The sequence below is a fragment of the Trichoderma harzianum genome (assembly GCF_003025095.1).
Source record: "Trichoderma harzianum CBS 226.95 unplaced genomic scaffold M431scaffold_14, whole genome shotgun sequence".
In the NCBI taxonomy this organism is placed as follows: domain Eukaryota; kingdom Fungi; phylum Ascomycota; class Sordariomycetes; order Hypocreales; family Hypocreaceae; genus Trichoderma; species Trichoderma harzianum.
Genome location: NW_020209262.1, coordinates 705,294 through 729,834, shown reverse-complemented (window position 1 = coordinate 729,834; position 24,541 = coordinate 705,294). Strand labels below are relative to the sequence as shown.

General features: G+C 50.8%; 6 protein-coding genes and 1 non-coding gene across 7 annotated transcripts; 2 read left to right on the top strand and 5 right to left on the bottom strand.

The window, feature by feature from the left end:
- Positions 1 to 429: 429 nt before the first annotated feature.
- Positions 430 to 501, bottom strand: M431DRAFT_t169. The gene has a single exon. It is a non-coding gene; the product is annotated as a tRNA-Asp (tRNA).
- A 470-nt stretch (positions 502 to 971) lies between these two features.
- M431DRAFT_485916 (hypothetical protein) lies at positions 972 to 3,607 on the bottom strand (the record flags this gene model as incomplete). The annotated part of the gene is made up of 3 exons (XM_024916338.1): positions 972 to 1,231; positions 1,298 to 3,175; positions 3,226 to 3,607. The coding sequence occupies 3 exons, from the start codon at positions 3,605 to 3,607 to the stop codon at positions 972 to 974; spliced, it is 2,520 nt and encodes an 839-aa protein (XP_024770225.1).
- A 405-nt stretch (positions 3,608 to 4,012) lies between these two features.
- On the bottom strand, positions 4,013 to 6,495 carry M431DRAFT_151816 (hypothetical protein). The gene is made up of 2 exons (XM_024912846.1): positions 5,904 to 6,495; positions 4,013 to 5,849 (listed from the first exon to the last, which is right to left on the bottom strand). Exons 1-2 carry the CDS (start codon positions 6,301 to 6,303, stop codon positions 4,267 to 4,269), a joined length of 1,983 nt encoding a protein of 660 aa, XP_024770224.1. The 5' UTR covers positions 6,304 to 6,495; the 3' UTR covers positions 4,013 to 4,266.
- Positions 6,496 to 7,202: 707 nt separating this feature from the next.
- Positions 7,203 to 8,251, bottom strand: M431DRAFT_512130 (hypothetical protein). Its single transcript, XM_024919788.1, has 3 exons — positions 8,028 to 8,251; positions 7,749 to 7,972; positions 7,203 to 7,696 (listed from the first exon to the last, which is right to left on the bottom strand). The coding sequence occupies exons 1-3, from the start codon at positions 8,187 to 8,189 to the stop codon at positions 7,495 to 7,497; spliced, it is 588 nt and encodes a 195-aa protein (XP_024770223.1). The 5' UTR covers positions 8,190 to 8,251; the 3' UTR covers positions 7,203 to 7,494.
- A 1,675-nt stretch (positions 8,252 to 9,926) lies between these two features.
- M431DRAFT_523888 (hypothetical protein) lies at positions 9,927 to 11,561 on the top strand. The gene is made up of 3 exons (XM_024920561.1): positions 9,927 to 10,389; positions 10,491 to 10,830; positions 10,884 to 11,561. Exons 1-3 carry the CDS (start codon positions 10,028 to 10,030, stop codon positions 11,184 to 11,186), a joined length of 1,005 nt encoding a protein of 334 aa, XP_024770222.1. The 5' UTR covers positions 9,927 to 10,027; the 3' UTR covers positions 11,187 to 11,561.
- A 453-nt stretch (positions 11,562 to 12,014) lies between these two features.
- On the bottom strand, positions 12,015 to 12,605 carry M431DRAFT_485912 (hypothetical protein; the record flags this gene model as incomplete). The annotated part of the gene is made up of 2 exons (XM_024916337.1): positions 12,015 to 12,231; positions 12,328 to 12,605. The coding sequence occupies 2 exons, from the start codon at positions 12,603 to 12,605 to the stop codon at positions 12,015 to 12,017; spliced, it is 495 nt and encodes a 164-aa protein (XP_024770221.1).
- Positions 12,606 to 14,444: 1,839 nt separating this feature from the next.
- Positions 14,445 to 21,243, top strand: M431DRAFT_95571 (hypothetical protein; the record flags this gene model as incomplete). The annotated part of the gene is made up of 8 exons (XM_024924719.1): positions 14,445 to 15,946; positions 16,647 to 16,650; positions 17,674 to 18,380; positions 18,445 to 18,658; positions 18,738 to 19,687; positions 19,753 to 19,845; positions 19,908 to 20,273; positions 20,340 to 21,243. 8 exons carry the CDS (start codon positions 14,445 to 14,447, stop codon positions 21,241 to 21,243), a joined length of 4,740 nt encoding a protein of 1,579 aa, XP_024770220.1.
- Positions 21,244 to 24,541: the final 3,298 nt, after the last annotated feature.

Here is a 24,541-nt window from a genome sequence, read left to right as displayed (position 1 = left end):
GGAATTCTAGAACCAGCCGCCGGTCTCTATCTGCGCTCCTCTCTCCACAGCCTGAACGCGTATCTCGCAGCAGAAGATGGTCGGAATCGGCTCACTGGATGCCTGCAACTTGCATGCCGTATTTCCCGGGAGCATCCACCTGCGCCGCAGCGCCCACGCCAGCTCTCGGGTTGAAGATGCCGATCGGCCCGGCATTTCGTTGCGTATGGCGGTATGCACGTCGTAAGCGAGACGAAGCAGCAACCCCTTCGTGGGGTAGCTTTTGGGACAGGAAAAGGAAAAAAAGAGAAAGGTAAATATGAAAAGAGCAGCTGCAGCGACGGAAAAGTAAAGCCCGAGGGTAAGTGGGTAGTAGTCAGCTTTTTATATAGATGAGAAGGGAAAAAAAAAAAGAGACAAAAAAATCAACCTCTTGGAGGTTTGGCGGATCTCTCCCGCCGGGAATTGAACCCGGGTCTCAAGCGTGACAAGCTTGCATACTGACCACTATACTACGGAAGATTTCAGGCGTTGCGCGCCCGTTGTAGCGGATCTTGCTTGAAAGTCGACGCGCTTATTTTATTCTATATACTTCATGCATTGCCTCCAATTGCATCCTGTGGAACTTTTCATCTTGGACATAGCCCGCGACATCACCACACCACCAATCTCACGATGGACGCATTAACAGTATACGACGCAGTAAGCAAGGCAGTGTTCATCAAGCAGAAATCAGCAGAAAGTAATGGCCGGTGGCGCACAGTCATCATGTTGCCGGGTATCGACGAGCCTCAACACATGTACACGCTACACATTTATACACTCTCACCCTGAGAAAACACAGATTCCTCCCAGAACATCTTACCAACCATTCCCTTGGTCCATCATTCTATTCATCATCACCATCGTCACTCGTTCTGAGAAAAAGAAGAAGAGAAGAAAAAAAAACACAAAATGATCAAAACGAAAACCCATTGTTTATGCCATCGCCACTATCGTGCAAACACCTTGACAATGCCGTCGCCTCCTCCGCTCACCACCCACTTGCCGTCCTGACTCCATACACACGTGCAAATTCCCTCTCCCCGCATTACCCGATGGCTTGTGATTTCTTGGATACATGACCTCTTCTCCAGACTCCAGAACCGGAGCGAGGCGTCGTGGCCGGCGCTCACCAGCTCGCGCCCGTCTGGGCTGAGCGATAGGCTAGAAATGGCGTCAGGATGAGCCAGCATGTTGTATGTGCATTGACCTGTGAGACATGTTAGTATCTTTTCTATCATCATCCGTCATGTAGAGAAACCAAGGTTCAACATACCGCTATTGGCATCAAAGAATCGTACAAAGCGATCCTCGTGGCCAGAAATGATGGTGCCTTCCACGCCGGAGCCAGCCATAGACCTTCCACCTGTTGGTCCTCCCATGGCAGGGTCCTCCTCTCCGCCGATATTGGTTCCGTGATGCTGGTTACCTTGGTCTAACCCGATTGTAGTGGCCACCACCGCATTGACGCTCGTCTTTATCGAGCCGTCATACGTCTCCAGGCTGTCCATGTAGCCAACCTGCTCGCCCGTCTTTGTATCGTACACCAGGACAGCGGCATCCGAATACGAGACGACAAACGTTTCACCCGAGCTTCCGAGCGGCGTGATGCAAGTTGGGCTCGCCTTGGATCCATCTTGCCTGGATAAGACGTGTACGAGAGTGTGGTTGAAGGGGGAGTTGGAAGCCACGGTGGGTTGGGGAGAGTTGGAGAAGCCGCTGCCAGAGCTCATTGAATTGCCGCGCACGCGTCCTCCGCGTCCTGATGCGGCTCGAGTTGATCCAGGCTGCGGTGAGCTCAGTTGAGGGGGTGCGCTGACCGACCAGAGTCGTACAGTTCCATCAGCCGCGCCGGAGACGAGCAGGATGCGGTCAGGAGCTCCGTAGTTGCTAGAGCTGCCAAAGACCGAGCCCAGTGTTGTAGGTAGGACGCAGATTGCCCAGACAGCATCTGTATGTCCCTCCAGCGTTGCCTTGGGATCGACCCTACCACGTTCCCAGACTCGAATAGTAGAGTCTTGGCCTCCGGAGAAAATCCAGCCGTCACCCTGAGCGCGGCCTCCGGTAGAAAAGTTGGGCGCAGGAGACCATGCCGCGAGCGACAAAACAGCTCCATTATGGCCGCGGTGGGTAAAGTTTGCGGTTACATCGAGATCCGAAGCCGCATTGTTTGAAGCCGCAGCGTTACCGTCCAGCCGCGGGATGTGAAATCGTTTAATCATGCCGTCATCGCCAGCAGTGCAAATCTCAGGCTCGCCAGGGCTGCCGCCACCGGAGAAGATGACAGTTCGAACGGTATTGAGGTGGCCCCTTAGCCCAAATCGTAACTTGAAGCTTGCGCTCTCAGCCTTTTGGCTTGCGCCTATGTCGTGATCACTGCCACGCCTCTTGGACATGGAGCTCTTTCTTCGATGGGTACCTGGACCCCGGCTCGGGGACTTTGACAAGTAGTCTGCGTTTGGGAAAGCGTCGGTATCGGATCGGTAAGAGGATGTTTGTGACGGTGGGTGGCCAGTTGCGGGCTCAGGGAATGAGCCGTCAGGAAACTCCCAGCCTTCAGGGTCTGGAGCAGCAGGCGGCTTCTCTCTCAGCTCCACAGACTCCTCTATCCCGCCCAGCGTTTCATTAGAGTGGTTGGAGCGCGGCATGCCATCTTCCACGGGGCGCGTTGTCACCGATATGGGCTGTTGCTGTTGCTGTTGCTGCTGCCAGTCGTTAGAGTTGTGAAAAAGAGACTGCTGCTGATGCTCGTTCACAGCGCGCACCATTTGGGGCTGCATATCAGGAGCGTTTGGGGCAAACTTGGATGGGGGCTGCTGCATCGGTGGTAGAGAGTTTGGGCCCTGGTGCTGTCTTGAGTTCATGTCTTGCATGTGGTTTGGGCCCTGTCGCATAGGAATCTGGTATTGACGCTCCATGAGCTGCGCGCCGGGCATGCCAAACGCCTCAGCCTCTCGTAAATCTTCCAAAATCGGCAGCGGAGGGGACTCGCGCGGTGGTAGAGGGTTCGCCGGGGTGATCATAAGATACATAAATTCGGACTGGCACTGATCCAGGAATGTCTTGAGCTCTGTTCGTTGCGTTTCGTCGTCGGTTCGTTCGACTTCGACGCCTTCGACGCCTGGAACGGGTTGGCTCTCCGATGAGGCTGGATCTGCAGGTCAGTAACAATCAAATCCAGGGAAAACAAAAGGTATGTCGCACATTGCAGCTTCTCTTGGATCTTGGCGGCGCGATCCTTCTCCTTCTTTGCCAAGTCGGCGTCCTCTGCAACCGCGGTGCCCTTGAGCTGCGCAGCCTGGTCCTTGATCTTGCGCTCCAGGATGGACACGTATTTCTTCAGCGCCTTTTGCGTGGCGTCTGCCCTCCTAGCCTGACCCTCAAGGTTGGCGATCCTCCCCTTCATCTCTTGCTTCTCAATCTCCCAGGCATTTCGGTCGCGTTCGTGTCGGTGCCACTCCGTCTGCAGAAAACGCATCACGCCCTGGAGCGTGTATTCAGTGGCCTGGGGTTGGTTAGAGCCATTGCCCTGCATTGCGCCGCTTAGATCCATTCCGCCAATGCCGTTGCCAACATTCGAGCCCATTCCGGCACGCCAAATTCAACTGCGAGGGCTCATTGAGAGGGCCTGTTGCGCAAGAGGAGAGCTTCCCAGCTGTTTCAGAGGGGCGATGCGGAGAGCTCCACGCGCCTTGAGCACTCCGAGCAAAGCCGCAGCGTGTTTCGTTCGGTCTGGCCTCGCTTCTCTGCAGCCTGTTCCGCCGCGTATCTCGTCGCTCTGGTTGAAAACTCCTTGTTGGGAGGTGACGATGTTCGACTCTTGTGCACGAGCTCTGGCGAATAGGTGTCCGTTATGCTGGCCCTGTTGTTGAGTGCTAGACTCGCTAGACTAGCACGCTGGCCAATCAGCGGGCGCGGCTGCCCGTGAGGCCGCAAGGCATCAACCTTTTTCAACCCCCTGAGCTTGCAGCGACTGCAGCTTTATGGCGGGGTCTTTTTGCAGTGGGCATTTGCAGTGGGCAGAAGCTCCACGATGTTGCAGAGTTCCATCAATGACGCAGGTTGATTACATCAGCTTGTTCAAGAGCATGTGAGTCTAGGTATTTCCACTTTTCAGGTTGATTCTGCAGTAAATCATCCTTTCATACGTAAACATTGAACCTTGGAGGTAATGAATAGGTAGCCTGCATCAGCATCGTAATCCGGATTTGAAGGCTCTACCGCATTTTGCCTTGCTGGAATCATCTATACCAAATCAAACGTCCCAACAGCGGCATCATGCCACCACGTTTGTCCATACGTCTTTCCTACTCCTATTCTATGATATCTGCCATCACTCCTTCGTCGTATCATCAGGACCCAATAGTGTCGAAGCTTCTTTGAGACGGTCTTCCCAAGGCGTCGTTCAGCTTCCTCGTCTCGCCGGCTAATGCTACCCATGAGGGCGACAGCCAGGATTTCTCCAGAGGTGACATCCTCTGAAGCCAGATCAAAGACAGCCCATCCAACGGGAGAGCCATCTTTGGCTGGTATGAATTTGGCCATGGAGCTGGTCAGCTTGGCATGAGATGTGTTGATATCTGCGTAGATGGCCTCGGTAACGGCATCCCCTTGGTTAGAGCCCAAGATTGTTGTGACAGCTGAAATGCGTTTCGCTCGAGCCTGGAGACTCATTCGCCTCGGGCTGTCGTCTTCCAAAGCAATTGAGCTGCACAGATTTTTGGCTTTGTCAATGGCCAAAAACCGCACGCCGCACGGAACATGTGCCCATGTCCAGGTCGGCAACTTGAGAGGATCTGAAATGACTGCTCCGTCTATCCTCTTGGTCACTTGCCAGAGCAATTGGTTGGGAAGAGACTCCTTCCAGACACCAAAAGCATATTCACATGCAATCCTCTTTCCCAGCTCCATTCGTAGGCCCTCGAGCGCAATCAGCTTGTCCGTCGCATAGGTCAACTGGCGATCGCTATACTGCTCTATGATGTTCTTCCAGCGTGTATTCCGTGATATACTATAACATCTCTCACCCGTCTCGCGCTGTGTGATGGCCTTGCACGACCAGATGACGGTTCCCTTAGTGAAGAAGACTATGCGCCTAGACAGGAGCCATTCCTGGGTGGCCCAGGCGCGGCTGTTGAGTGTACCAAATTCTGGAAATGTGTTGGCGGCAGTATCCCGCCGGACGGTTGCGAAAACTTGTATCCTGGACGCACCAGAGACATCACTATCCTGAGAGAAGAACCTGGGAATCTCCACGGAAGGAGGCGGTGGATGGCGAGGGAAGAGGAATCCTTCCCAACAGCCTGGGGTGTGAGAAGCAGCGATAGTGAGTTCAGCCTGCTCGTATATAGAGCCCATGCGCTTTGATTCCTTCAACCAGTCTTGATGGTCATCTTGTACAATGCACAGCGAATCGATCCAGACATAATCGAGACCTATACTGCGAGCAACGGTTATCGCGTCTTGGAACGTCTTTGGAATCGAAACCCAGGGAATGTCTTGAAGATGCTTCTGGAGGTTTGCCTGAGTTGTCTTCAAGGGCGGCCTCCCAGAAGAGCCCCAGCAATGGCTCAAGGACGCATATCTTCCACGTCGGCCTCCTGATGGTAGCAGTTTGACGCTGCTCCCAGAAACCCGAATGACCCTACTAGGTAGTTGTGGAAGCTGAGACTCATCAATGACGCTCCCTGATAGTGTTTCGCAGCAGCACGCATGATCCCTTTTACATGCCTCTACCCATCTCTCGAGCAACGAAAATGCTTCATCACACGCTGGCCCTCGCAGTTGTGGCCTGCCTACAATATCATGGCGGCGATGTGGGCCTTTGTCTATCTATAGCTGTAAGTCAACCATGCTCAACATCTGGCAGTAAGCCCACATACGTTGCCCGTGTGTGTATAGCCGGATCTTGGCTTGTAGTAGCTGTCCAGTGGTTGACTCGGTTGCAGTGACATTGAACCCCGTCAGATGCGAGCCCCCGGTTGGAGGGTCAGGAAACGTCGATCCCTGGGAGTCTGATTTTGGCTCGAGAACAACAGCATCCGGAGCTAACGAAAGCATCGCCTGTGGATCATCCTGGCTGACGGAGCTTTGGAGGCTGCTCAAGAGTGCCTCTTGAATGAGAGCACACAATCGGCAATCTGTTGCCGACCGGGCCAGGGTAGAGCCATCTTCACGCAACACCATGCCCTGCTTGGACCCCGATCGAGACGCCAGGCTGGCTGGCAAGTCTTGCCTCAGACCGCCGAGGGTGATGGAGCTGCATCTTGCGCACAGCTCCATGATCCGGATGTGACCAATAGCTGATGGCGGACACACGCCACCATACTTTTACTGAACAACGGTGGCTTCTTTGCCGTTCGATCGATGGATGGTGTTGAGGCAAAGAGTGACTAATGAGCGAACTACCCGTTGTGGCATGGCGCCCTAAATAACCTTAGCGGTTAGCCACGAAGCTCAAGCTCTTCAACCTCGTGATAGCTTCTCCGGAAATGGATCGAGCACATCAGGTGACGGGGTTAGTTGAATATTCTTCGACTGGTCTGAGGCAACGGCAAGCTCGGTGCACTAGAGATGAATTTGCAGTCCAGCGCTATCAAGTAACAGATTCTGAGAACTTGGACTCGGACTGAGGCAGACTGAGAGGCAGACTCAGAGGCGGGATGCCGCAAACCATTCTCTCCGTCTGGACAACCTTTCCTCCAATCTTACCGCGCTCATTTCATGGGTGATTTCTGTCGGCCGACTACCTAGTGATCGGAGTCAATAGGCGAAGGAACTTTTTCTTTCACTAAACCGCCCGCAACAGTGAAAAATCCAAACTCTGGATATCTCAGGTGAGGCGGTTGTAAACATCACGTCAATGGCGCTTGGATCGAACTGTGCGCCATTGCTGTCAGTCCAGAGCAAGCCCGGCACTTTCGGAGGGCGCATCAGGAAGCGTCTTGAAGAGCCTATAGAGTAGCCTGACTGGGCTTGGGCTACAACCTTAAGACCCTTGAGCTACACACAGTTCCTCTTTTTACTGTGTGGGAAGTGAGAGAGAGCTGGAGCTGAGCTTCCGGATGGGCTGCAGCTGGTCCTGTCAAGTTGCACATGTCAAAACGTCAGAGTTCTGACATGACATGAGCTCATTGCCGCCACTTTTTATGCACCCACGATGACGATGATGCCAAGTTTTAGGTTTTTTGTTTTTATTTTTGAATTACTCACTACGTATTATTAATTGTTTGTTTAAGGTACACTATTATGTCGATCTGATTAAACAAGTTGATGTAACTTGACGAGAAATTACGGTGCAGGTGCTCTCGACGAAGCCTTGGGTTTTTTGCTTGTTTCTTGGAAACGTGAAGAGCCAATCTCTGTCTTCGTGGTATCTCCAGACTGGAAAAAAAGGGAAACAAACACTCGTGCCTCTCACACACGTGGGTATCAAAACTAGAGAGGCCTCAATTCCATTCAAGTCTGTCTAGCTTAGACAGCAGTGGTGCCGTTGTTGACTGGTGCGGCAGCGGCCGGCGGTTGTGCAGTGGTGCCAGTTTCTCCAGACACGCCAGAAACACCAGAAGCTGGTCGCTCTTTGGTAACATGGTGAGTACCGGTGGTGCCGGCGTTGGTTCGTCGGTGGGCTCTGAAGAGGAATGTCTCAATGATGAGGTTGCACAAGATGAAGAAGCTGGCTGTGTTAGAAGAGAGAAAAGAGAGAAAAAGGAGCTTTGTTCACTTACAAGGCAAGGAAGTTGAATGCTTCAATTGCATGCTTCCGGCTACAGAGCCCAGGTCGAGGGATCGAATTTCGGCATCTATGGTGGCTCCAATCCTGAGCGGCAAAGATGAATGCCGTGAGCCAAAGATAGCTGAAGATGAGATGCATGGGCGCCATGAGGCCGCCATATTTGGGTAAGCATGGCAAAATCATTCCAACGAGGTACACAACCATTGTTATGACAGCCTGGCGCACACATGTTAGATACAAGGATGACAATCTGGGAAAACGAGAGACAAACAATGACTTCCATGTACACGATATCAACGCCTCGGTTCGAAAATCGTTCCAAAAAGTTGCCCACTAGACCGGTGACAATAATGGCGGAAATCCAAGTCATGACATAGCAGAACAAAGAGGCTGCTCGTAGAGCTGTATTCTCGAGATTGGCTCCAAGCGCCATTGTGAAGATGTTTCGGGAGTTGGAGTTTCAAAATTGGTGTAGATTTGACTGTTATTAACCTTGAGGAAAACAAAGGTAAAAGAAGAGCAGAAGAACAGGAGCTCTTTCAGCTTCTATATATGAGAGCACAATTCTCTCACTCTCGGGCATCCTCCAACCTCGATCCACCACCTCACCACACAGTGCCGAAGCACCCGCTTCACAAGAAATTGCTTGGCTTCAACAAAGTTTGGCCATTATGAAGATAAGAGGCACAACTAAACAAGTAAAATGGACTGGGTGGCTGGTTAGCCGGTGCTAGCATTCAATTTGCTAACAAGAGCAGCCGCCCGCTTAGAACGGGTGTAATGCTTACTATGGAGAACATGAAGCCACATCATGCCAAAGGGGCGCCCAATCCATAGGCCACTTTTGTAACAGGATGATGGAATCAACTGCCCATTCTTAGTTTGCCCTGCTGTTGGGTTTCCATGGGGGTTTTGGCCGGGGATGTGTGTTGGATCAGACGTAGCTCTGCCGTTTCGCCGTTCGCTCCGAGGCGAGGCGAGGAGCTACTGAGCGATCGTGTTGTGGGTGGGTGAGATTTGTGTCAATCTTTTTTCCACAATGTGATGGAGCTTGGGGTGGTTAAGGCTCGCACGATCTGAAGTCTTGGAGCCATTTGCCGAGATTGACTTGCGGCTTGATCGGGGGGCTCAAAGATGTGGCCTTGGCAGGCAATGAGCTTATGTTGTTCATAGCGATATTCTGGCAATGTTCGACATGTAAATAGAAGATGAGTTCAAAACAAAAACGAGGCTAGGGTAGACATGCACTGAACGTGTAAAAGAAAACAAGATGTGGCATGCCATCAAGACAGATGGTCTCGAATACATTTTTTCTAACTTGGAAGAGAGCAGAGAGCTTGATCATGATACCGATATGCCCGTATAATATTGTGTCCTGTTTCCTCTTTCTATCACCTATAGACGCTTGCTTTCAGATTAAATAGTATTATCTCGTTTAAGTAGTGCCATAAGAATAGCCAGAGCGTCTTCAGAGAGGGGATTCTATCGAAGTCTTCATTCAGTCCATAATATTCCGTATTCCTAGCAGAAAGATGCCAAGATCAATTCAGCATCTACCTGAACGCCTGAAAGCTGACATGTATATTAAAAGACTCTCGTGAATAATTGCAATATTTACATACCACATGAGTATATTGAACTTGAGGGTGCATATTGTAACAGCGCCAAGCCGGCAGCTAAGGTATGGAAGGAGGATACGCGAGGTCAAATTGCAACGCTTGTGTAAGTATCTCGAATCCAAGCGTTCTACATCCCTTTCGTTGCATACTTGAGTACCTACTACTAGGTAGGTAGTAGGTTAGTACTACGAGGTAGGTATTAAGGTAGGTATATTTATGCTGGCAGGACGACGGGTTTGCGCAACCGACGACTGGGACAATGCAAGGGAATGAGTCAAACAGTTGCGCCTGTTTATCAGTACCACTTGACACCGGGTTGCATCTGAAGAAACGGGTCGACAGGTAAAATACGAATGCGCTCATGGCAAGGGCCTAGATTGGCGAAACTTCAATTACGATCCATTCTCATTACATAATTCACTCGAGGAAGAAGCTCACCGGGAATTCACCATACGCCATCACGAAGCAGAGCCGCTGGCGATTACACGCACCTACAACTTTAAGTGAAGCGCATTGATTACTAACCTAAACCGTTAAACCCCCCACTACAACTTTAATTCATTTCGGTTCTCTTCCGCCATGCAACGTCCACAGTTGGCTTTTGGCACGAAACGCCCGAATCAACACATCAATATTTTGAACCTCGCACAATATGGATATATCCAACTCGCAGCAAAGCGTCGAGGGCACCAATACGTCAGCACCATCACAACCACCATGGCCTTCATCTCCTCCAGATGCCTTGTCTCTCTACGGAATTGCCCGTCGCTATTGCAGAGAAAGGATCCTTGTCAATCCACTACGCTGGACCAACCGTCAGCTTGAGCTTCTACGGATCTCCTTCAGCGAACCGTCTCTTGCGCCGCCACCAGGCATCTCAAAGTATACTGGTAAACGCGCTGGTTTAACTCTCATAAATGATTATTACGACAAGTACCATGACTATTACAAGCGCGTAGACTGCGTTCGTAGTTTGTTCGAAGAGGAGCAAGGCCCATTTGCAGTCACACCTTGGTTTGTACTCGCCCTTCAGAATTGTTCTTGAGAGCTACCTTACTCATACTTGAGGTGAAGTGCCATTTATCGAACATCAACTAATTCTTGATCCATGATAGGCAAAGTTTTGCTTTTCCACATGATCTTACAACGTCTGTTCGCTGCCATGCTTTGTTCTATCCATACCCTGTCGATTGGTTAAACAGTTATCCGGTTGCTGCATATATCGATCGTGATTTTGTCGAAGGTCTTCGAGAGAAATCAGTACATCTTCCGAAATACAGCTCTAGTAACCTTCCTATGCAAGCAATAAGCCGTCTTCAGTTGAAAAAGATTCGCCCGGAAAACCCATTGAAGGATCCATATATCGCGGCGCTGATGATTGCTCTCGCTCAAAACACGTGGGGCCATGTGGAATGGGAAAGACCCGAACTCCTACCTATGTTGAAGACATATCCGGTACGTCTATGGCGAAGAGAATTAACATGGCATAGACTAAGAGAATGATCTAGTCGTATGTTTTGACCTCGTCTGAATCTGCAGAATGTATGCACCTCTTCAAGGCCGAGCTCCCGTCTTCTTTGTTGGACATGTTCGAATTTCCTACTGTCGCTCCACCACCATGGGCGCCCATCACTATTGAGGTTTTCACGATCCCGTTTGAGCCTGCTCTTACCTTTCGTGATCGGCTTTCCGCTCTGATAGTTACAAGAAATATAGATCCTTCCAATGACAATCCTCCCAATAGAGATCCTTCCAATGGAAATCCTTCCGATGGAAACAAAAGGAAAAGGACAAGCAATAGAAGGGGGTGAATTTATCCATTGAGTTTTTAGCTCCCAGCTGTCTGCTGTAAGATCAGACTTTCAAGGATTCTTACGAGTATTGAATAGTTCACGGGGGTCACACTCAAGTAACATGAAGACGAGCTATTCCACTTATACTTAGATGCTCTCAAGGCCGTAATAGCTGGATGATGTGTATTTGAACTGGAACGAGGCGATAGTTTGGGGCACAAGAACTACACATCTCCTAATGAATCCTCCATATCGAAATGTTCCTCAGTCCAACAGCCGCCGTAGAATCAATGGAGTTCTTCACTCAGCGAAGCTATAGTAGTCACAGTGTCGCTGCTTGAGGATCTCTCTAGCCTTATCTTACTTACACTTTCAGTCATTTTGATAGAAAATAGGAGGTAGAAAATAAATGTTGTTCGTGTACTTCTTGCAGAGAGTATCCGCCTTTTGGTTGGCCTGTTACTCGGCTGCCTTGGTCAGTGGCTACACCAAAGATACCGTTAGTTTCTATATTCACATCAGACATGACATAGAAACTTCGTATGGCACTCGTAGTCCCTTGTTTTGGCCTCTTCAAGTTTCGAGTAAATACAGGGGAAGTGCATACGTGAACTCATGTACAGCACATCTGAGTAGTTCAACTATGAATTGCAAGGTATTTGACTTGTTACTTGCTACGATACTTATAGTACTAGGTAGGTAGAAGTCTAACTGTACCTTCTCATCAAGGTAGCTGAGTCCGCATTAATGTGCCGCTAAACAGCATTCCAGCCATGCTTCCTCGGCGATTCATAACTAAAACACCAATCCACCAGCCGATTCCACAAGGGATTTCTCCATCAGTATTTAAAGGCTATTGGCCCAAGCGATAATTGCCGACAAATGTGCGACAAATCTTCTTCTATGATCTGCCCGTTGGATATTTAGCCACGTTGACGAATAAACGTGCAGATGACATCCAGGAGTTGTCATGCTTTGGCCTTCGTAATTTGCATCATATCCTTGAGGAAACTCGAACGTGTAAAATTTGATAAAATATGCATTCGCCAGGATTGTTATTGTCCTAATAAGAACATCCAGTATAAGTATAAAAGATCGACTACAGAAGGCGAGTCTGGTTGTAGGATTGAGTATTGTGGGCTGTGGATTTTGAACTTACCTCTCTGGACTGGCGGCGACATATAAAGGATTGTTGGATCGATGTAAGGCCAATGCTTGGCCGACCATATGGGCCAGAACTTCGTCTGACACCCTTGGTTCTCCGTCGGCAAATTCCAAAGTTCGTTTGGCCTCTAGCAAAGCGACTTGTCTGAAAACTCCACGGGTAGTGTCCCACATCTGGATACCGCCGTCGTCAGCAGCAGAGGTTGTCCGTTCGACGTTCGTGGTACTGCCGACGAAACTGTGAACCGAGTTGTTCTTTGATCTTGGCTGCATGGTATACAGAATTCCTTGTATCGAAATGTGTGATTCATTGTCAAGTTGGTAAACGCTAAAAAGGTTGTTCCTGAGAAACCCAGCAGGGGAATATTTCCAAGTCTGATCTACCTAAGTTCGCTATTTCTGTTTACGCTTACTGCAGTGCGCCTGCCTAATCAACATCATCTGGTAGTATTAAATATACCATCTCGTGAGCCTTGTTATGATTACACTGAAAGCAAACTGCAAATTAGAGCCAACAGCCTTTGTATTAGGCAATATGAGATAAGCGGTACATAGCAAGAAGGAGAGCCCGCTTCGTCTATATCTTTATTAGGTATCGGCAAGAGAAAGAACCCATCCGAAGAACTTGTGACTATTACTATCAAAGGGTCTTTGCAAACAACGCCCAAACGTTAAAAGGATTTACGAAGGAGAACAGTGCCATCGGACGATACCTGCTTCAGGGATGTGTTTATAGGGTGAGGTGGTTGATTCGGGCATCGAAGATCAAATACCAGGGCCAAAGGGTAACTGCATGTGGTTTACCTACACATACATGCTTTGTCAACCTGTCAGGACCCTCTCCTTCCCACGAGAAATAACGTTGTGGTTGCCCCTAATCGAGAAAGACGGCTCTCAAGCTGGTAAACCATTGGGGTACTTGATGTTAGAAGAAGATAGGACATGGTATCCTTTAGACCCATTAAACAAAAACTACGGTATATCGAGAAGGCTGGCCGAGAACCACAGCGCAATCGCGCATTTGTTCAACGGACTTGCTGAGAGAATCCTGAAGATGGGAGGATACATGTTCCTACCTACCCAGATGAGATAGGTACAGTTCGTATCTTAGGAACTTTTAATTCTATTTACGCAGACTTTAATCCATCCAAGCCACCAACAATCAACCTCGTAATCCCCTCGTAATTCCTGTTTCTACCGTAACTCTCCGTACGTGTAGCAGCACTTCCAAGATGGCAGCGGAGCTCGAGTATGTGGATGTATTTGTGTACCCGCCTAGTACGTTGCAATCAGGGATACCCATGCAACCATTAGTATTGAAGCAGTGGTGCTGTTGTGGTAGAGTGCTGTTGTTGGGCGAACAATCTATTGGTGGATGGTTGCACGCAGTTGAAACTTGCCGGTACCTGCACATGCCGCATTCCCAGCGTCCCTTCCAGCATCCAATGGCACCTCGTACATGTGCATGTACCTTAATATAGAATCTCAACATTTTGAACCACAACCAAACCAACTACGACTAATAAATTCACACCCGATACCACGTAATCCATTCGCCTTGTTGTACAACGTGAGTAACAGGCTGTGCCAATGCTTGCATCCCCTTGCGGTAAATTATTTACCCCGCCGACTCGCCACCGCCATCCAAATCCAAATCCAAAGTATCCAAACAAAACAATCAAGCGCTGTAAACAGTGTAAACAACTCCAATCCCGCCTCGGAAACGCTAGGCACGACTAGTAGGTACCCGACCCTCTTAAATCTTATCGTGACTGGAAATCGCCCTCGGCTGATCTGGCTCCATCAAACCACCAGCTAAACTGGATGAGCATCGCATCGCCCTTGACAGATGCTCGTTACAGGGAAGCCTTGACTGATTCTCATGCTTGAGGGGCTTCTATCTGGGCGCCTCAAGCACAGTTTCGTTGCCTGACACCCAAAACTCCATTCCTCTGTTCGCCTTGCCTCTCTCCACGACTGTCCGTTCGTCCGTCTGTGCTCTGCGGATCCAAGCACCGGCACAAGCACCGGCATCAGCGCGAGATTCAGCTCCAGCTCCAGCCAGCCCCAGCCAGCTCGCTCTAGCCTAGCCTCACTCGCCTGGCTGCCAGCATGTCCTCGGCGTCTCAGCGGCGGCGACGAGATGAAGACGACTACATTCCATTTGGACCCCCATCACTCCCCAGCACACAGACTCACCTCGACAACATGTCGTCGGAACTTGGCTGGCCACCGCCGGTGACCATGTCCGACTCGAGCGACGAGGAATTTCGAGACCACCGGACGAATGCGCGACGCATTTCGCGCCGAAACCCCATGCCACATGGCGTTGACGGACTGATGAACAATGGCCGATACTCGCCCGACGTGTACTCGGTCACCTCCGATCCCCCAAGCCAGACGCCCATGCTCGATGCCGGCATGCAATCTCAATACGCCGGCATACACTCGCAATACTACGCCGCGAGAACGCCCAACCCGGGGCCACAGATCAAGCCGCACCTATCATCCCTAGATATCCCAAGACGCTACGGCAGCAATGCCATCCTCGACATGTATGCGCTCACCTACGTCACCGACCCTGACCCGAATCTACTATGTCCCATCTGCCATGACCCCCTCGTCGACCCTGTGACGACTCCGTGCGACCATACCTTTTGCTATCGATGCCTACGCAGAAGCATGGCGTCGAGCCCCGCGGGCGGTGCCTGTCCAATCGACAGAGAGGCTCTGCTGTGGACAGATTGCTCTAGTTCCATACGACTGATTCGAACGCAGCTCAATAACCTGATCGTTAAATGCCCTCATCACGGGAGAGGCTGTGAGGAGGAAATGAGGAGAGAGGTGGTGGAGCGACACGCAACCATGGAGTGCAGTTTCCGAGAATACCCTTGTCCTGATGCCGAATGCTCCAAGACAATCCGCTACAAGGCGACAGACGACAAGTGCCAGCACCAAGAGAACAGCTGCACGTTCTGCGACGCCATCATCGAGGACGCTGATCTTGATATTCATCTGCTACAGTGTCCTAAGAGCAAGACGCGGTGCGCGGGCTGCTGGATGCTAATTCTTCGCGAGCAAGAGGACGGCCATAAAAACCTGGACTGCGATGCCATCGAGGTGGGGTGCCGCTTTCAAGCTGCTGGCTGCCCAGTGAGAGTTATACGGCAACACCAAGAGCTTCATGCCCTTTCCTGCCCTTTCCATCCAGATTCACCATCCGGCGCCATCATTCGCAGCCAACGGGAGCTCATAGAAACATATGGCAGCTTAGGAAGCCAGCTCCGTCATCTGCGGGCCAAGCAGGAGGAGATGAACCGACGTCTCGATCTGGTTGCTGGGCCAAGTACTCGACCGGGCGATTCAAAATTCAGAGATTCCAGGGCGATGCAAGACCTGGATGCCGGATTTGAAGAAGTCCACCATAACCTGAGCCATCTCGAAGCTCGGCAGAGCATGTGGATGGTCAACCAGATCATGCCCGTTCGGGAAGAGGTTGCTGAGCTACGGAACACCAACAATGTGCTTCGAATGCAAGTCAACTACCTCCTCAACCGCGCTCGTGAAGAGGGGGGCCACGCACGACCAACATCAAGTGGAACAACAAGGCCGACGTCGATGGGATCGGATGCGCCGCCGCCCGAGCCGATGCCTCCCATGATGCGGCAAAGACGACGATCATCGGCCGCAGATGTTGACCTTCCCCGATTATAGATAGCGATTTTCTTGTTTGTTTAGCAATGGAACATTTTGGAGCGATGCTGCGTTTATGAACACGGGTTACTGCCGAGCATTACATCGAAGACGGCGTCTAAAACTAGGAGAACTTGCTGGGTTTGTTTTTATATCTCTCGACTACAAGCATTGTAGGGGCGACCTCTTGCTTCAGTTTTCTAGCAATTCGAAATGATAATGTCCCGCCGCATCTTGCGTTTCTTTCCCTAGAATGGAGAAATGGGGAGAGTTATTCTTCTCTTCGGCACCTTAATGACCCCCCTGGCTTACGTTATTCTGACTGCTGGTAACTCCGCCGCCAGCCATGCAGATGGAGCGAGAGTGAATCGGGTGCGGCTGGGATGAAGCAGAAATCCGCAGCAGGAAGAAGACTGAATCTCATATTTTTAAATCCCGTCTCTACAAAGGCCGATCCGATCTCGCAAGTCCCCGGCGATTGGCAATCCCCGCCCGCGGACTTTTGAAAGTTATTGGGTCTCATACGAGTACCTTATATAGCACTACCTAACTAAATTTACTTTGAGGCAACGGAGTTATAATATGCTTGTCTGAGCTGGCGGAGTTTTGCTGCAAGCCTAGAGCTGTACGAGTACTAGTAAGGGCAGGATGGAAAAGTAGGGCTGCAAAGCCGCCGATAATTTGTAGTTGCTGACTCCGATTATCTAAATACAGAAAGCTGTGATTTTCTTCTTCTTCTTCTATTACATTTCCCCTTTTCGCTGCCTTCTTCCCAGCTCATTGTCCTGCGAATAATCCTTCATGTCTCTTAAGCTAGAGTTTCTTGTCTCATATTGGCTTATTAAGGTTGTAGGCAGAAGCGGCCAGAGAATGCCTTGCGCTACCTCATACTAATCGGCGCTGTACATGCTTTCTGAGCGAACGAATAAGACGACAGCAGCCGCTTACCAAAGCATGATGCGCTGTTACCATGATTCATCGCCCTATATTTAAAAGCCAAAGAAAACCAGAAGGATTCAATAGGATCAATTTTGACCAACACCGAGCCAGAGAGAAGGACCTCCACTACTAAGCCTTGGGCACGAGATTTCAGCCAAACACTGATCGTGACCTTGATCTGATCTCTCCCAACATCTGCCTACAGTACAGGCTACAGTACAGCCGCTGACAAGGCGTGCTCACTTCCAACACCCGCTAGCGTCACTTACAGGGGGTTGGCCACTGAAGCCGGTCGCTAGCAAGCAAGTGGCAGCGGCCCCGCACAGCGCTCTCAAGGACGCAGACTGAACGACATCACTTCTTCTCCACCACGGCCGTGGGGTCTGGACCTGGACCTGGACTGCATCTTTGTCAGCCTCGCCATTCCACCTGCTTCTACGTTTCAGCAGCCCGTCACCGCAAACTGGCGTTCCGTTCCCTTTCTTTTGTTCATCATCTCCCTGTCGCCGGTGTTGGATCTCGGTGACTTTTCCCTCTTTTCGGCACGGCCATTTCCATCTCCGCCATGGATCCCAACGATCAGAGCTCGCCCGCGGGGCCTGACGCTCCTGATAAGGAAAAGATGGAGCAGGTAAGGCCGTCTCGTGCTTCCTTTTATTCGCCGGAGAGTGATGCTGTGATGTGCACGAGGGACTAACGGTAAATGCAGATTCGGGCACGGCGTCTGGCCAAGCTGGGCAACCCGGTTGTCCCCAAGCCCGCAGAGAGCAAGCCCGCCGAGGCTGGCAGCTCGACATCATCACCAGCTCCCGCTCCCGAGGCCGACGACTCGAGCTCGAGCAAGACCAAAATCACCATCACACCGGCGGCCCAGCCGGCTTCAAACCCCTTTGCGCAGCTGGGCGTGAGGTCGAGCAGGCCGGCCGAGTCCGTGAGCCCTACACCTACAGGTACTATCCGTGTTGCTCGCAAGAGGTCCGCCTCTCAAGTTGACGACGTCCTTTCAGCGCCGCCCCCGCGTAAAGCCACGCCCGTCCAGGCCGAATCAGACGAAGACTATGCCGACAGAGTGCTCAGCCAGATCTTCCGCGTCACTGTCGACCCGCACCGGATGACGAGCAACCAGGGCAACCACCGGCTGACGTTTCTCCCGAATCTGAATCAAGAGCTGAATGATTCTGGGGAGCCCCTGAAGCTGTCCGTCAACAACCTGGATCAGGCCATTATAGAGGCATGCAGCGGCTGGGCTCCTGACAAGCCGCTGATGCAGTATCTCCTCCCGTGTTGGAAGAGGGCTGTGAAGGCGGCTGCGGGGAACAAGCAAACGAGTGGCTTCAAATTTGAACTTCACGAGGAGTCGAAGCGCCTTTGCATGAGCAACTGCCTCTTTGCTGTAACCATGCCGGTGCTATATGGGTCAGTTGCATGTGATTTGAGGGATGCCCCTATTAGTTTTCATATCTGATGCTTTTTTTCTCAGCCGCGAACCAAACCCAGAGCATGACACTATTGCTCCCTATCTCCTCAGGGGTCCCGTGGACGAGGGTGGAATATGCTTTGACTTTATCAAGGAAGCAATCAAGAGATTCGACGATGATGAAACATTTCCTGCCATCTTTAACGATGCAATGGTCAAGCTCAGTACACAGCTCGCGGGGTTGTCCATGGGCGACGAATACAAACCCTATGTTCAGGTCGGTTGTTCTTTTTCTTTTTCAAGCACAGGGATCGCCACCGCTAGCTACAAGATGAACTGACGCTTGATATTTGCAGGCGCTGCAAACATACGCACGATTCCCTGTCCTGGTATCTAATCTTGCAAAGCACGCTTGCTTCAAGCTCCCCCTATCTCCCCACAGTATCGAGAGAAATACTATCCTAGGCCCCTTCTTCCGTCTATCTCCCTTACAACCAGAAGTGATCAAGAGCTATTTCCCTGGATCACGCACTCTAGACAAGGCGCGAATTACTAATGCACAAGACGCTCTGAGAATGGTGCTGAGAACGCACCAAGATGACTTATTCGTTATTACCAATGCGTTTGTTCGGGCAGGGCCTGATACAAGAAACCGTACACTAGACTGGTTTGCATACATTTTAAACACAAACCACAAGCGGAGAGCCATCCAGGTTGATCCCCGGGAGGTGGCTTCAGATGGCTTTATGATGAACGTGACGACAATTTTGGACCGATTCTGCGAGCCCTTCATGGAGAACGATTTCAGCAAAATTGACAAGATTGACGTACGATATTTCAGAAGACAGCCGCGTGTCGACATCAGCGATGAGACCAAACTTAACGCTGATCAAGCTGCCGCCGATAAATATTACGCAGAAAAGGAGGATGGGGAGTCTAACTTCATCTCCGAGGCCTTCTTTTTGACATTGGCTGCTCACCACTACGGCAGCGAGGCACTCAACTCTCAGCTTAAGAACCTGGACCGCGAAATTAAATACCTGGAGAAGCACCTTAAAGCTATGGAGGCAGAGCGCCCCAAGCTGGCGAATGCTCCCCATCAGCTGAGGCTGTTTGAGGAAACGCTGAAACGCCACAACAATGTATTGGAGAAGACAATAGCTCTCAAGTACTCGATTGAGGGTGTTCTTCTTGACGAGAGGATGCAGAGCACATCTTTGCGGTTCATGCGATATGTCACTGTATGGCTGCTACGGATTGCCACCGGATCCGACTATAAGCCTGGAACTGAGACTGAGACCATCAAGTAAGACTTGAGCGATCCCTGCTCTCGGAATTTACATCTAGAGAAAGTGCTAATGTTGCTGTTAGATTGCCCATCGAGATAGGACACTCTGACGCTTTTGCATATCTCCCCGAGTATACGCTTCAGAACATCGTCGACAACTTCAAATTCGTGTTCCGGTAAGCCTGGTTTGTCCCCAATGGGAACTGCCAAAACTAACAAATTTTTCTTTGCGCGACAGATGGCTACCTACCATTCTCCCTAGTGCAGTGGGCGAAGAAATGATTGCCCTGTGCATCACATTCCTTCGATCTTCCGAACAGATCAAAAACCCCTACCTCAAGTCTTCACTGGTATCTCTGCTCTTCTCCGGGACCTGGCCGTTTATGCATCTCAAGAGAGGTGTTTTAGGTGACCAGCTCATCTCTATTAAATTTGCCAACGACTACCTCTTGCACGCTCTGATGAAATTCTACATTGAGTGCGAGTCCACGGGAGCCAACTCACAGTTCTACGACAAATTCAATATCCGATACGAAATCTTCCAGGTCATCAAATGTGTGTGGGTCAACGACGTCTACCGACAGCAGCTTATCAAGGAAAGCAAGTAAGTAAAAGCTCTGGGACATTATGTTTTGTTCAACGTTTGACATGTGGCTAATAAACATTACAGGGTGAACCGAGGCTTCTTTGTCCAGTTTGTCAACATGCTTTTGAACGATACCACATACGTCCTTGATGAAGCATTTACAAAATTCCCCAAGATGCGTACTCTTGAGCGCGAGCTCGAGGATCGCAGCCTCTCTGCAGAGGACAGACAGAAGAAGGATGAAGAGCTGCAGAACTTGGGAAGTCAAGCAACATCCTACATGCAGCTGGCCAACGAAACGCTCGAGATGATGAAGCTCTTCACTAAAACGTTAAGCGAAGCTTTTACTATGCCCGAGATTGTGTCGCGTCTGGCAAGCATGTTGAACTACAATCTTGAGACGCTGGCTGGCAAGCGGGCTGCTGCCGAGCTGAGCGTTTCTAACAGGGAAAAGTATCACTTCCGGCCCATCCAGCTGCTCTCCGACTTTGTCGAAATTTACTTGAACCTTGGTGCATCCAAGGTCTTTATCGAGGCCGTCGCTGCGGATGGCCGTTCATACAAGGGAGAGGTCCTCGACCGCGTCTCGCGGATCCTCTCGTCGAAGCACCAGAAGGACCCCGCAGACATTGCCCGGTGGGACAAGCTCAAGGCCAAGTTTGCAGAGACCAAGGAGATACAAGACCAGGCCGAGCTCGACTTGGGCGACATTCCGCCCGAGTTTGAGGACCCCATCATGGGAGAGCTGATGAAGGACCCCGTGCTTCTGCCGAGCAGGCACATTGTCGACCGGTCCACGATTGTGCAGCATTTGCTGAGCGATCCAAAGGATCCGTTTACAAGACAGCCCATGACGATTGAGGACGCGATTCCCCAGACGGAGTTGAAGGAGAAGATTGAGAAGTGGCGGCAGGAGAAGATTCAGGCGTCCAAGGATAAGCTTTCCACGACCACGGGGGGTGATGCTATGGACACTGCAGAGGGTTGAATAGAGAGAAGACGAGACGAGCAGATTACTGTTTTTGTCTTTTGTTTTTTTGCTAGGTTTACGGTGCATGATTCTTTGACATTGTGGATAAAGAGCAGAATTGTTTCTTCTGCGATATGCCTAAACTTTATTTTTAAACTTTTCGATTTACTTTTGTCCCTTTTTTCTTTTCTTGTTTGCTCTGATGATGTTAGGGATAGGAAGGGAGTGGGAATATTTCATCTACGGCGAAGAACAAAAGATTCTTTCTTTCCTTAGGTACTTGACTTGGCAATCGATACACTTTTGGGGCAGGACAGTGAATAGATTCATGATTATGTGCGTTAAACTTATTGACTATCTCTGTCTACTCATGATTATGCGCATCAGTCTTATTGACACTATCTCTTATGCCATCTTACGTATATTTTCGAATCTACAAGACTACGAATACGGGCACTTCATTTTGACTCTAGGGGGCTAAAGATAATGATGCCATAGCTGGCATCGTAAGTAGATCCACCCCCTATTCAGCAAAGATCACCACCGAAAAAGGGTGTATCACAAGCGATTCGGCCGATTTTTGTTGGTACATAGGCCTACTTAGAAAAGTACGCAGTAGGAGGCCACTTCTTAGTGAATAAGCGTGGCGAAAACTCCAGCGTTGAACAAAAATGAACGTGTTGGTATAAGCACGACTCGGCACAAAGTAAGCAATGAGAGTTCCATTTGTCAGATATGACCAAGAGAAGATGCTCGAAATAATGTCATGCAGGTACATGACAAGAAACCGACGGTTATCGTATAAGAACGGGGGCAACAATGTAAGGGGGGGTAAGTCTCGCAGCCAGCCATACAAGTCATTTGTTCCAACCATGGGTTGCGAAGAAGAAGAAGAAGAAGAAGAAACCACTGCGAAAGAACAACGGGCGGGTGGCAAATAGAGGTGTGCAAGAAACATCAGGCACACAGAGAGAGAGAGACGGTTTCTTACAAATCACGACGCCTATTCTTGTACGACCAAAGCACGAGTAAGTCCGCCCACACGGCAGGCTCGCTTAGCAGTTAACTCCGGACATTGTATGTACTGGACTCGTATGGCGCGAAAAGTCGAGACAGCGGCCGGAGATCTCATCAGGGGGTAAGCTAGGTTTCGACGCTTTGAACCATCTGCTGACAGGAATATTGTCCGACGACCCGAGACATGCCCTAAGGAGTGAGCCGACCTCATGCATCGAGTCCATCTTGGTCTTCGAGATCGGTTTGCCAGCCGGTGGCCGCAACAGTCGGCAGCCACTCCCGGATTAGACTGAAATCGTTGTTTCAGGGCCACGCGTGCCTGAGAGCTAAAATGCGAGCGCTGGCTAATCGGTAGATACGGAGCACAAAATACTTCGTATATGCTCCGGATTTCACAGAGCCCCCCTATCTGCCGCCATCACGCGTACGAGTACATACTCGTACCTGTACGGAGTACATGCAGGTAGTATCATGTTGGTGTTACTGGAGAGCAGTCCGGAGCATTAACCTGTACTCGTAAGCCTTATTCCTGCACACTTGCGTCATTCCACTCCATTGTGCCTAGGCCCAGCGGTGGGTAAACCGAGATGATACTATTTAATCTCTTCGTCCCCGCGATTGAGGGGCTGCAGTGAGATCCAATCCATCGATACATGAGCCGAACGCCGCCGAGGGTATTCATTAGTAAGAGCAGCTGCTTGGCACGAATCAGGTGTCCAAACACCCAAGCGGCAAGTCTGGAAAAGACTCGGTGAAGATGTATGACTCCGCAAAACATTTCCGGCAAGCTGGATCGTTTTCCAGGCGGACCTCCCATAGTGGGAAGCTTAGTCACTGCTGAAAGGACGGGCTAAACAAGTCTCAAAAGCCCTCCACAGGACATCTTCCCACAATAGCAAACGACAAAACAGCCCGCTCCAAGCAGTATCGTGGGGGCCACGGCCTTAACCTAGCATGGTAGGAAGCACTGGCACCAAGGCACAGAGTTAAAGTCCGTTCTTCGTACTCCGCACTTCGTAATTGTATGAAGAGTCCGAGCCCCGTGCCAAGTCAGGTGAAACATGTTGTCCACAACCCCAACAAAAGACTAGCCTGGTTATGTTCCGTCCTCCGTCCAGGTATACATGCTCCGACAGTAGCATTATCTCGGCAAAGCCGCCGTGGTTTGCCGCAGCCGTTTGCCGCATCACTCGCCGACGATCGACAGATAGTGCCGTGCTGGCCTCTTGGGCCTGCAAAGGCCAGGTAGGAGTTAGCGTTGCGACCTTCATGGCTGCAGTCAGCGTCTCTGGCGTCGAAGCGGAGGGCCTCCCGTGTAATACTCCGCGCGCAGACAGCACGACACGGAAGCTTTCTCCGAAATCACAGGCGCTTAACGAATCGGTGAGCATACGTAATTCGGACATGGGCATCTGTTTAGTCGTGGACCGACGACAGCAGGCAACTTGGCCTTAGAAGGTGTCCATTGCGACATGAGGAATCGGCAAACATGGCTGGACTGGGGAAGCCTTGCACACCCCCTTCCCGTACAGTACCAATCAGCTCAAGCGTCAGCCCAGCTCGCCTTCGCACAACTGCTCCGGAGTGCTCGTAATATCAATGCGTCCTGTCCTTGAGCCATACTCGTACTGCGCCAGTAGACCGCTGGCGTATCGCAGGAGCGCCATCCTGCATATACTTCCTTGTTTGATGTCGGGTGCCTTTAGGTTGGCACGGCTGTTGCTTAGCCACCCTCCCCGGACATGTCAGGCGACTGCAGCCCTCCAGCTTCGGTTGCTACCACGGGAGCTTATGTCTTTCAGCTAGAGCTGTAAGGCCAAAAAGGCGGCCACCCTTTCCTGCTAGCTCCAGCGACAGCCTAATTTGGATATCTGCCGCCAAGTGATAAGGCTCGTAGAAGCCTTCATCTTCGGGAAAAGCTGGCGCTCTAGCCGAGTCGCACGTGCGGTATCAAGAGGGCCCCTATCGCGAAGAGTCCCATTGAACCCACAGCGAGAATGCTAAAAGCAATCTAGCCCACCAGAGAAGCCATCTCCCCAGGACGCCAGCATCCGGAGGTTGTGAGTCTACTTAGCTAGCCGCCCGGCTTTGGCTAGGATGTCCAGCAGAAGCAGGGAATCCTTGAGCTTCCCCCACAGTGTCCCACGACTCCGACGCTAGGAGGCATATTTGGCCCCAATTCAACTCATGCGTCTCTCGGACGGCATGTACTGTACTCGTACGAAAGGACTACCCCCCATATAGTCAGGTTGATTCCAACATTTCCGGATAGATGTCGGCATCCCTTCCACCGATGGGG